The sequence below is a fragment of the Triticum aestivum genome, chromosome 4B, assembly GCF_018294505.1.
Source record: "Triticum aestivum cultivar Chinese Spring chromosome 4B, IWGSC CS RefSeq v2.1, whole genome shotgun sequence".
Classification (NCBI taxonomy): Eukaryota; Viridiplantae; Streptophyta; class Magnoliopsida; order Poales; family Poaceae; genus Triticum; species Triticum aestivum.
In genome coordinates, this window is record NC_057804.1 from 630809705 (window position 1) to 630821762 (window position 12058).

At 44.3% G+C, this 12058-nt stretch overlaps 1 protein-coding gene across 6 annotated transcripts; it reads left to right on the plus strand.

The window, feature by feature from the left end:
* Positions 1 to 522: 522 nt before the first annotated feature.
* LOC123093704 (uncharacterized) lies at positions 523 to 5727 on the plus strand. 6 transcript variants are annotated; one of them, XM_044515720.1, is made up of 12 exons: positions 523 to 781; positions 876 to 1202; positions 1372 to 1515; positions 1651 to 1734; positions 1837 to 1874; positions 1976 to 2017; positions 2232 to 2279; positions 2901 to 3082; positions 3559 to 3623; positions 4144 to 4226; positions 5015 to 5148; positions 5444 to 5727. In XM_044515720.1, exons 1-9 carry the CDS (start codon positions 633 to 635, stop codon positions 3589 to 3591), a joined length of 1047 nt encoding a protein of 348 aa, XP_044371655.1. In that variant the 5' UTR covers positions 523 to 632; the 3' UTR covers positions 3592 to 3623; positions 4144 to 4226; positions 5015 to 5148; positions 5444 to 5727. The 6 variants fall into 6 exon arrangements, with proteins under 6 accessions (XP_044371655.1, XP_044371656.1, XP_044371657.1 ...); XM_044515721.1 differs by having other exon boundaries at positions 3559 to 3612; XM_044515722.1 differs by having other exon boundaries at positions 524 to 781; positions 2901 to 2996.
* The last annotated feature ends 6331 nt before the right edge of the window (positions 5728 to 12058 follow it).

Genomic DNA, 12058 nt, shown 5'->3' on the forward strand with positions numbered 1-12058 from the left:
TTTCTCGTAAATGAAGTTACATATTTAGAATCCAGAAAGCATATTTTGGCGGACATTTTTCTAATTACTCGAGCCTGACTTAATCCAAATACCTTCAAATTAATTCAAATACAATGCATGCTACACGTCCGCCGGCTGATCTTTTTAAAAGATCGGCCGGCTCGCAGGTCGTTAGATTTGGCGCATCAGCGCCATCCATCATTGCAACATAGGTCTTATTGCAGAAATTTTTCGCAATGGTGATCTTGTTGCAGAAACTGCAAAATAAATCGCCAGCAGTGAGGAGCACATCACGTGGGAAAGACAGAGGGGCGTTTTCAAAAAGTGGCATAGGACACCTGGGCACCTGGGTGGGGTGGGGTGGGTGGTGGCGTTGGGACGTTTTCAGAAAAGTAGAGGGGCTTTTTAAGAAAAAAGCAGAGGGGTTTGGGCAGGGCCGGGTGGGGTGGGGTGGGGTGGTGGCGTTGGGGCTAGGTGGAGTCCGTTGGGGCTAGGTGGTGAGGCCGCCTCCTCTACATATTTCCCCCTTGCTCTTTCCATCCAAAACAAACAAACAAATTCTGTCTGCTCGCTCCCCCCAAATCCCCAGCCCGCCGCTGTCCTGTCAACCTCGCCGGCACCGTGGTCGATCGATGGGCACCTCCGTCGACGTCGTCCCCGATTGGGTGGGCGACTTGGGCAAGTCCGTCGGCCCCGTCGACTACGGCTGCGTGCGCCGGTGCCGTCACCGCCGCCTCGCCACCTACCTCTGGCTCCACGGCTTCCGCGACGCCCTGCGAGGGTACGTGCATCCTCACCCCCTCCGTCCTCCTGAACGAACTGCTTCGCCCGCTCACCGGCGGCCGCCATTGCCCCAATCAATCAATCGCTCGCAGGCTGCTCAACGAGACGGACGCGTACATGAGCGTCATCCACCTGTCGCGGCTGGTGCAGCAGGGCCTCTGGGACGACGCCATCGCCTACGTCTCCCGCTTCCTGCGCCCGGTCACGCATCCGCAGAGCGACGAGGCCCAGGTGCTCCTCCACTTCCTCATGCACCACGCCGCCTTCGCCAGCATGGTCGCCGGCGTGCCCGACCGCAACCTCAAGTATTTCAACCACAAGTACAACACACGGTACCTCAAGCACGATGACTCCGTCTCCTTCGACTGCCTCAGGATCCGCTCCATCGTCCTCTCCATTCTCCATTCGGAGCAAGTCAGGTAGCAGTCTGGTCGAGTAACACTAGCTAGACGATCACATCTTCAGTTCATGTCTGCCTGTCTGTCGATTCCTGCAATTTTCAAGCCATCTTCAGTTCCCATCCAAAATTTTCATCTTTACATCTTCTCAACTTTAATACTGTACTGTTACACATATATGTGCAAGCAGATCCTCGCTGGACTGGGAGCGCGTTCGTTGCAAGGCGTCTCAAATAGTCCAACACTTGGCTTATAAGGCTCCAGAGTTGAGAAACGTGGCCCTATTGCCGGCCGGCCCGATGATGCCGCACGATGTGCTTCCCATCGGATTCAGGTGATTCCGGTTCCATACTCTATCAGTTTGGTCGCCCATGTTCACTTGATGCATCCCATTGTAGGTAATGTGTAAAACTTTGCTGTCGATTTCACTGTAACTCACTTTGATTGCCCTGCAATCTTGCTTGCCTAGGTCCCGTCAGAGGCGTCACGTCAAGGAACAAGACCTGCCAGCACCTAAAACTCTGGCCAAGATCTATCTTAGGACCAAAAAGGGGTAAAAATATGACCTTGAAACATGCCAAATTGAAGGCGTCCCTCGATTCTGTTCTTGCTGGCTCTTTCTTGACCAAATCAGCACATGTTCCATGTTTTGCAGGCTGCGTTCGTTGACTCGCAGTCGCAAGTTAAATAGTGGTACAATGCCCTATTTACAAGCATCTTATGATTAAGCAATATACTTCCGTGTAGATTCTAAATCTGTATGCTAAAAGCCATCGTTACTGTTTTGGTGGCAGGATTGACAGACAAGACAAGGAAGTGGTTTGTAGATCTTATTGGTAAAACTAGCATCTGCCCTTGTGTCCTTGTCTTGTTTACTTTGCACTTTGCACTTTGCACTTTGCACATCTATTACTGCGCTCGACTTACTGTCAATCCATATACATTTGGCAGCAAGCTGTGAGGGCCTTTTATTTTTACTGGTTCACTCGTTTGAAAAACCTCTTGGATCATGTATATGCATATAAACTGTTCAACTTGTGTTATCTTCAGATGAAAGTTTGCAAGCTGGTCTGGAAGTTCAATCAAGTGGGAAGGAAGGTAACCTTAGCTCACCCATCTCATTTATTGTTGTCCCTACTTATTATATGGGGTCTCCACTACCCATTTAATTTGTTAATCCTTTTGGGCTATGTTTGCACATCATTTTTCCAAACCAATTTGAGCGGTCCCTTCTCTTTCAATTTCACAATTTTAGCTAATGATTTGGAGACCGTAGCCCTGTTAGTTATGTGCACATGCCTCATTTGCATGTTCGAACCAGGTCTTTGTTCTTGCTTCACCAATTTTATTAGTATCATCTTTCAGTCATTTTTTTGATTGTTTGTTGCTTTTAAAGTGCTCCACTAGGTTATACTTTGGATATTCCTGTATTGTGCCTCTACTAGTTTATGGCCATTAGTACCTCAACCAATTGTTTTGTTCTCATGCAAATTACCAACTCTTTACTTGTAGAAGTTATCTTTGAAGTATCTGTAGTTAAAACACGTTGTCCTTTGATTTTTCAAATCTGTCATTCTTTCGTTGGTTGCTCCGCATTCTTTGTTTCTTTGATGTGCACATAATTCAGAACTGCATTCTCTGTCGGTCTTGATGATGTTGTTTGCATTATATCAGTGCTTGGCTGCTCGCTGCCATTTTTAACCGTTTACCTGATTGCAGGTGTTCCTGGTCTTACAACCTCGTACACCATGCCGAATACCTCGACAGATCTTACTAAAAACTCTGGGTCTGGGACCTCTTCATTGACAAATTCAGGTATGTTGGTTTATCACCCTTGTTCATTCCCCAACCAGGACGAACTTCCATCATCTCGGGTGCAGACCTTACACTATAGCAGCAAGGTATGTTTGCTGTTAGAAATCACCAAATGTATGCATCAAGGGGTTATATTCATTATTGATGATAATACCCCCTCCATTCACTATTAGAATACGTTTTTAACTTTTTTCTTACTGGGATGTATGTAGACATGTTATAGTGGGTTTGTTCACTCATTTCAATCCATATGTAGTCCATATTGAAATATCTATAACATCTTATAATAGTGAGCGAAGGGAGTATTTAATTTAGTGATGATATGCAGTGGTTGAGATGTCTCAACAATTATCCATCGATATATATATTGCTGAGGTAATAATGGCCATCACTAAATTAAATACCCCCTTCGCTCACTTACCTATAATTCTTAATAATGGCCATCTTATAACAGATCCAACTATAATTCTTAATAACACTTACCATAAGGCTCGTGTAATTTTTTTGCCCTTTATGAATGCATGTTTACCTGCTGCCTTTACTACTGCTGGATCTGTTGCAGGTGCTCCAGGTTTGCAGACTATGTCCACATTGACAGTTCCTGCTAAAATATCCGGTATCTCAACTGTGAGAATTGCATGCAATATTTTTTTCAAACTTTGTCAAACTTCCACCTTGTTAGTTAATCGCTAATTTTTTTCATTATCATAGTGTATCAAATGTACTCATTGGCTATATGCATCATCATAATGATATTTTCATTGTTGATGGCATGCAGTTGTTCTTATGTTCCAAAAATCTGTTAACCAATTCCAGTCTATAACCTATGTGCCTGTAACCATTGGCATGTCTTCATTATATCGCATTACTTACTAATTTATTGTTTGATTCATGGTCCCAACACTAATAGTTGATTTATTGTTTGGTTCATATGCACATTGCCTGCCCATAGTTACAGAAGTTACTATTTAGTATCTACATCAGGGAACAATTCCCCCCCCTTAAGCTTTTCATTGCCAATCTTTTATTTTTCCATTCACATATTGTACCTGTCTTATGCAACAACACAATCATGCTTTGATGATGTTCATTACACTACCTTAAGCACCTGTACCTGCTGCATTTCTAATTAGTGAACTCGTTGCAGGTGCTCCTGTTGCTGCAGTCTCACAGACTGTTAATTTGACAAGCCATGCTGAAAACTCTGGATCTCGGCAGTGAAAAATGCAGGTAAATTTTTGAACAGTGTCAGCTGTTTCTGTATCAGGGTGAAAATCATCTGCTCAATTGATACCTAATATTGTTAGTTGCGAGCATACCAAATGTATAGTCAAGTAGATGCATGCATCACCTAATAATATTTATTATGTAATAAGCCATGTTTCAGTTTCATTTGTTCTGTCATAGAACTGGCTGTGCTGCTTTCTGCTGTCTTTTTACCACTTTGTTCCTTTGTAAATTATTACCTTTTGAACGATGTGGAAGACATTGTTTTGTCTATCAAGTACTCTCTCTGTCCCCATAATATAAGAGCGTTTTCGACACTATACTAGTGTAAAAAACACTCTTATATTATGGGACGGAGGGAGTATCTGTTAGCTGTTTTGGTTGTTTTGCTTATTTTTTATATTATGTTCATGGTAGTTCCAGGGCTAAATTTGGATTGGAGGGGCTAATTTTTCTTTCATGTTTATACTGCATAACAGTACTTGAAGCAGTCATTTTTAACACTATATATAGGTCCTGCTTAAAAAATAAAATAAACGTTTATCATCAGAAGAGAGTAATGAAAGTGAATAAGTTGAGATTCTTTCGTGCACAAGCTTCTTTCTTCACCTTGGATCCTTGTAAAAGTTGAGCCAAGGCATGTTATGACATGGTGTTAGTTACTACTCCCTCCGTCCCATAATATAAGAACGCTTTTGACACTAGTATAGTGTTAAAAACGTTCTTATATTTTGGGACAGAGGGAGTACTTAATTCAGTGATCCTTAAGAGTATTATTAATTCTTGGGCAGGCACAAGTAAGGTTGTGAGTTCGAAAATCTCCAACCTCAGAAAGCATCAAAGGACAGAAGAAGCAACTTTCGAGCAAGGTCCTCATCCAAAAATGCAACGGACACGTGGGGGGACTTTTGGTGAAGCATGTCTGGTAAGAAACCAGGTTTCATTTCCTTACTTCGTATCAACGCTGATATAACAGCCCGCAGTGGATCATTGCAGTTCCTAGTGTTCTTTTCTTGTACTCACTCTGTAAACTAATATAAGAATGTTTAGATCACTATTTTAGCGATCTAAACTCTCTTATATTAGTTTACGGGGGGAGTATATATGAAGTAAGCTGGACAGTCTTGGCACAGCACTATAGTTACTATGCATCATCTGGCAAGGTGTACTACTGTCTTGCGCACTATTAACCGGTGACATACACTTGTGTGGGAGTGCAGGCGTCAGTGACTAAGGCTGGAGCTGGCTCGCGCGCTGGTACTGTCCTGGAACTGGAAGGTCCCAAGCAAGAAGTTGAGCACGCCTAGCTTCTGGACTTGTGATTCAAGAGACGGTTTTCTGATGAAACAAGATGCTGTTGGAACAAAAGGAAAAATAAATAAAGCTGGTGCTGCTTGTACTGCACTCTGTTTCTGTGACCTGGAGTCTATGCTACGTTATGATGGTGCACCTGTTTTTATGAGTTTCTAATATCAGCTTGTGTATGAGCTGCTTGGCTTTGGCATGTTCTTTTCTTTTTAAAAACAGAGGCAAAAGATCAGTCTCATCCATTGACAAACGCACGGGGACTTGAAAACCTTCACAACCAACAAATGGCATTTTCACTTAAGACAAATCTCACCTCCAAATCCTTCCTTATAGTGAAACGCCATTTGGAGAAAAGGTGTGCTACCCCTACCGACTCTTTTCTAGTACAATTAGGCCAGCCCAACCTTTCTAAACAGTCGGCCGTCCAAACTTTGTTTTGAATGGCTAGTCACACAAACCTTCATTTTGGATCGCTAGTCGCACAAAGAATTGGATTTCAAACCCTGCAAAAAAATAAAAGAATTTGATTTTGAGGGGCCCAAGCTTTCTAGACGGTCTTTGGCATAGGGAATAGAGTAACCCCAAAAAATTTGCAGCTTGTAGACCGATCCCGCCGATCATTGTAAGTTTCCAAGAATTGGTGTCTTCGTTGTCGTTTTTGATATGCACTAGCCTCAGAGCAAGCTTGTAGATGCGCCATATCTACAACCTCTGAAACCGTTTTGAAGTGCGTGACGTGATACCATCTAAGAATCAACCCCAAACTATTGAAACCGGCTTGACATCATTATACAAGAGAGAAGTGCATATTTTAACTCCCAACTCTTGCCCTAGTCTAATCTACAATCCTCAACTATGATACCGTCTAAGAATCAACCCCAAACTATTGAAACCGGCTTGACATCATTATACAAGAGAGAAGTGCATATTTTAACTCCCAACTCTTGCCCTAGTCAATCTACAATCCTCAACTATGATACGTCTAAGAATCAACCCCAAACTATTAAAACCAGTCATAATTCAACCCTCCCCTCCGCGTTGATCAGTTTTGAGTTTTGACCCATTGGCCATATAGTTAGCATGTCCAGTTAGCAAAAAAACTAAAATTTCCAAAAAAAGAGAAATTTAAAACACAGAAAAATAAAAATACTGGTACAATTAATTCTTAATATTCTGTAAAGAAAATAAAAGAAAAGATTCTGTAAAATCAAAAATATCAAAATTTCCTGAATTTTTAATTCCTTTTAATACTTTAGATAAATATTTTTTATTTTACAGATTTTCTTCTAAAAATATCTGGACTTTTTATGTTACATAATCTTTTCTATTTTCCTGGAATTTTAAAAATTTTGTTGTGTGGATGGTCAACTGCGTCAATCGGTCAACAGGGAGGGGAGGATTGAATCCTGGCCGGTTTTAAGATTTCGGGTTTGATTCTTAGACGGTATCATAGTTGAGGGTTGTACATTAGACTAGGGCAAGTGTTGTGAGTTAAATATACACTTCTCTCATATTTTTGAGGCTATGGACCTTGTGGGCAAACTCAGATTCGCTATAATGAAACAATCTCCATATTTTATGGGCCCATCCGTCAGCGTCCATCGTCCCTTCTTTCCTATTTCCCCTCCCCCTCTCTCCATGCGATCCCATTATGCACTTGTATATCTTTCCCAATCACATTTTTTCATAGATGTTCATCGAAATAGGATGTTCGACACCACAAACTTGAAACAAAAGTAATTTAAACTTATTAGTCAATGTCGACTTACGGTGACACTTTGGAAGAGACCTCCTCAGAGGGAGATACTTTGGCTGCTTCAACTGGACTTGTTTGGCGTACCACCAGGTATCCTGGATGCGGGGGATGGCCACAACTTTGGTGACCTCCAAAACCACCTCGACGTAGGTGACCGCTCCCATGACTGATTCGAATTCAACCAAGGCTTTGGCCACAACCTTTTCGTAGTAAGCGCCTCATCTTCTCCTTAGTGACCCGGCCTCAACCAGGTTTCATGTCAAAAAGCAAGGTCAGCGTATGGAGGAAGAGTGGTGAAGGCGGTATGGTGACGTGAAACCAGGAGGCGATGTGAGAGGATTGTGGAGAAAATCGGGAGGGGGCGCGTCCGGCTTATGTAGCTGTGAGCGACACACTAAAGCCATAGGGAAACAAGCACGTGGAGGAGAAAATGGGCACGGGAGCAATGGCCGTCACTAATAGTGGGTTTCCTGGTGGAAAACACACCTTAGGCTAATCATAGTGGGGAGTAACTTAGGTTAGTATCATACATATGACTTTAGTCTATGTCACTATGCTTATTGTGCAAAGTGTCATGGAAATAGTATCATGTATGGCTACATTTATTAGCTTGTAAAATAAACTTTTATTGGAAAGCGCTTATTACGGTAACATAAGAATGCTGCTACACAGCCCGACACACGCTGGACAATTTTGAGACGATACAGCGCATCACACCATCCATGCAATTGGCAAAAGTGAGCATCACTACCCACTTCTCCCATCGTGTAAAGTTCGGCCGGCGACTATTGTCTGTACAACAATTTCAGTGACATAGTATGTTACTTCAAACACTTCTCTCATTAACTAGCTGCCATATAAACAAATTTATTTTGAGATGTGTTATGTTACTTCCTCCGTTTCTTTTTAGTTTGCATATATATAAGATTTGGTCAAAGTCAAATTTTGTAAAGTTTGACCAACTTTATAGGAAAACATATCAACATTTACAATACTAAACTTATATGGTATGAAAATTAATTTCATGGTGCATCTAAAAATATCGATTTCATATTATAAATTTTGATTTTTTTAGTAAACTTAGTCAAAGTTAACAAAGTTTGATTTTGATCAAATCTTATATGCAGACTAAAAAGAAACGGAGGGAGTACTAGCTAAGTTACTCCCACTATCACTAGCCTTAGACTACCCATAATGAGAGTAACATATATGTGTGGTGTCGTGCAACACTTCATTTATTATGTTGTAAACTCGTCTTGGTATTTGTGATGTTACCCATAGTATGATTAACTAGTTATGTTACTCTATTTGTCTCTCTCCTCATTAATTAGCTGCGATATCATCTTTTTTGCTTAGGTGTCATCTACTTCTTCCGTTCCTAAATATAAGTCTTTGTAGAGATTGCACTATGGACCACATATGGATGTATATAAATGCATTTTAGAGTGTATATTCATTCATTTTGCTTCGTATGTAGTTCATAATGAAATTTCTATAAAGACTTATATTTAGGAACGGGGGAGTATATTACTCTCTATGTTACTCCCGCTATGGAGTCTTAGCGAGTTGGCGCGGTGGTGGTGACATTAAGCAGGGAGGAAGAGAGGGCTGAAATTTCCTTTTGCCACTAGTTCAAAGGATGAAGTGCGTTGGAAAAATTGTCACCGATACTGCATACATAGAGGTTGAGGAGACAAATATGCAGCGTGCTCTAAAAAGGTAAAGGGATGGGCGTAGATATGGCGATTACTTGACGGTGTATCTCCCTTTAGTACCCATAATAATAGACTCCGCTTCGATACACCCCCACCCACTACATATAATGGCAGTATGGTCTTACGACAAAAGCATATACCCACCTCCGTATGGTATCCTTCCAAGACATACGAGTGGTATGTACACGTAGATGTTTCCCCACCCAATCCGCTGGGCCCTCCCGATCCGCAGCCCACCCTCCCCTCCCATGACCCCCGCGCATGTCGCCGATCGCCACCACACTCGTACTCGAAGGCATGCGCCGCCGGTTGCTGGTCGAGCGTCCTCATTGTCCCTCCCGCCGCCTCAGCGCCCCCTCGCGGCCTTGACCATTAGGCCCTCCATCGGCGGTGATGCCATCCCCGCCGCTATCTGATGTTTAGGGAAAGTACACCGTCGTAGGCGCGCCCTTCCCGCACACCCCCAACCACCACTCGTAGATGGACTTCCCGCCATACATCGACGCTCGTAGACGTAGGAACAAAAGGAATCGAAGATTTGTCATATATATTCTTGTCTGCACATTGAAATGGTGCAAAAAATGCTTCGCAGCGATGTTGCTTTTGTACATATTTCATTGTGCATCACACAATGTCAGCAAATTTGCATTTGAAATAAGAGATGATTTCTCTGTTGATGTTCTATAGTGTTCGTCGTGATTGGGGACTCTAGTTCAAGGTGTCTGAATGGAGCAAGAAACTGAATATGCCTGCGATGAATTCGGTAGCAATAATGTCTCTAGCAGCGAGAATGAATGTAGTAATGAAGATGAATATAGTAGCAAGAACGATCGTGGTCGTCATATGAAAACTTACCTCCCCAGGACTTCCAAATTAATGAGGATGGTGTAGGCAGTGAAAACGTAAGTAAGGTGCACGTTGATTTGTGTTTTTTATGGTCATAATAGTTGAGTGGTCAACAAAAACCGCAGGCAATTACTAGCACCGTCGGCCATTAGTGTAATAGTCGACGGCTTGTTGGCATTAATTTTCATCGTCGAAAATAAGGGAGTTTCTAGTAGTGAATTTCTTCGTATCCATCTTGAACATCTCATCGAAAGAGAGCTTCTCTAGGACATAAGATCTTGCATAGCAGGGGATGCACTAGTCAAATTATATATAAAAAAGGAAATTACACGTTAAAGCAAAAAAGAAAATCTTAAGCCATGCTTAATTAAGATGAAATACATGCTGCTGAAGTTATATACCGTAAAATATTTGAAGGGCTCCTTAAGTGTGTGAGAGAAGCGCCTATCTTTTTCCAAGTGAGGATTGTCGCACATACCCCCATCGTCGGTACAACCATCACTCTCGGTGATCCTTATCGCCGCCATCGATTTGTTGTGTTCATAATTAAAAAGATTTAAAATCAATGGCAAATTCTAGAAAGGTAACACACATATCACTATTCAGCACGGGTAAAATTTCGGTTTGTCGAATCTCCCTTGAACAACTCTTATCCCGTGTGGTGTATTTTAGATGAAAGGATCGAACCGAGCCCGAGTAGGGCTCGATCTTCACCCGGCTTTGAATTAACAAAGCCATCAACCGGCCAGGATTACAAGAGCACACCATTACAACCGAAGATAAAAAGGAAAATGGGGATGCAACCCCAGGCAGCAGATACAAGGCACCGATGAGGCTAAAATCTACGACCAGAGGATAAAAGGAGTACAACTTGGACCTAAGCCACAAATTGCAACTCGCACATGAGGAGCAGGCCGCAGTAGCCATAGGAACAGAGCACTACAAGAAGACACGGCAAGCAATGGGCAACGACGCCACCAGGAGGGCCGAGCCACACCAAGACCAGCAACACTTCTCCAAAACGCGACCAGATCGCCGTAGAGGGGACCACTATCCCCTCTCGCCCAGGCCGAGGACGTCGATCCACCGGAGAATCGGACCACGCAGAGGAGGAAATGAAGCAGCTTGAGGAGGACACCGATCCTCCATGGCGGGGAGTCACCGCTGGACAAAGGATCCGTCGCTAACTAGGACACCAAAGGCTTGCCGCAGGCCACCCTCCATCCCACAACCCCAAACGATGCCTACAAGAAGGAGGTGCAGGAGCACCGTCGCCGCCCAACCAAGGTTGTGGATTTTCACCCGGGAGAGGGGAGGGAGGAGGGGCGGGAGATGGACCTCAACGTCGCCTTCGGGAAGGGAAGCGATGCCCGGAGCGCCGACGATGATGTGGTCGTCGCCGGCCAGAGGTTAGCCCGATCCAGGGCTCCCCACCCCACCACCACGACGACGTCCACCGGATCCGGCAAGACATGGCGTAGGAGAGGCCGCAGCAGGAGCCAAAGGAGGCGTCTTCAGATCTGGAGAGGCCGGACACGGGGACTCGACCACCAGCCGCTCAGATCCACCGCCGGCCCCCCACCCACACGGCCAGGCAGAGGCGGCCACCGCGCCAAGGGACACGGGGATCCCGTGTGGTGTATATGGTGGACACTCCCTCACTGATATTTTAACCATCGGTGATGGCCGCCTCCCCTCCTTCCCTAGTGCATTAAGAAGGTCTAGCACAAAGAAAGGAGGGGAAAGCGACCCCCACGACAAAAATCGAGATCCTTCCACTAGTAGAAAAGGGGGCAATGGTCCAGGCAGGGCCAGCCCATTAGTCCCGGTTCAGTCCAGAACTGGGACCAATGGGGGCATTGGACCCGGTTCGTGAGCCCCGGGGGCCGGCCGCGCCACGTGGGCCATTGGTCCCGGTTCGTCTGGACCTTTTGGTCCCGATTGGTGGGACGAACCGGGACCAATGGTCCTCGCTCCTGACCCACCACTATTGGTCCCGGTTGGAGGCATGAACCGGGACCAAAGGCCGCCCATTAGTCCCGGTTCATACCACCAACCGGGACTAAAGGGTTGGTCCTTGTTGCGGCCAGAGTTTAGTCCTACCTCGCCAACCGAAGGGGGCTCACACCGGTTTATAAGCCCCTCCCTCTCTGCCTTGTTGAGCTCCTCTCAAAATGAAAATAGATGCCCTTATACAGGGAATTTGACCT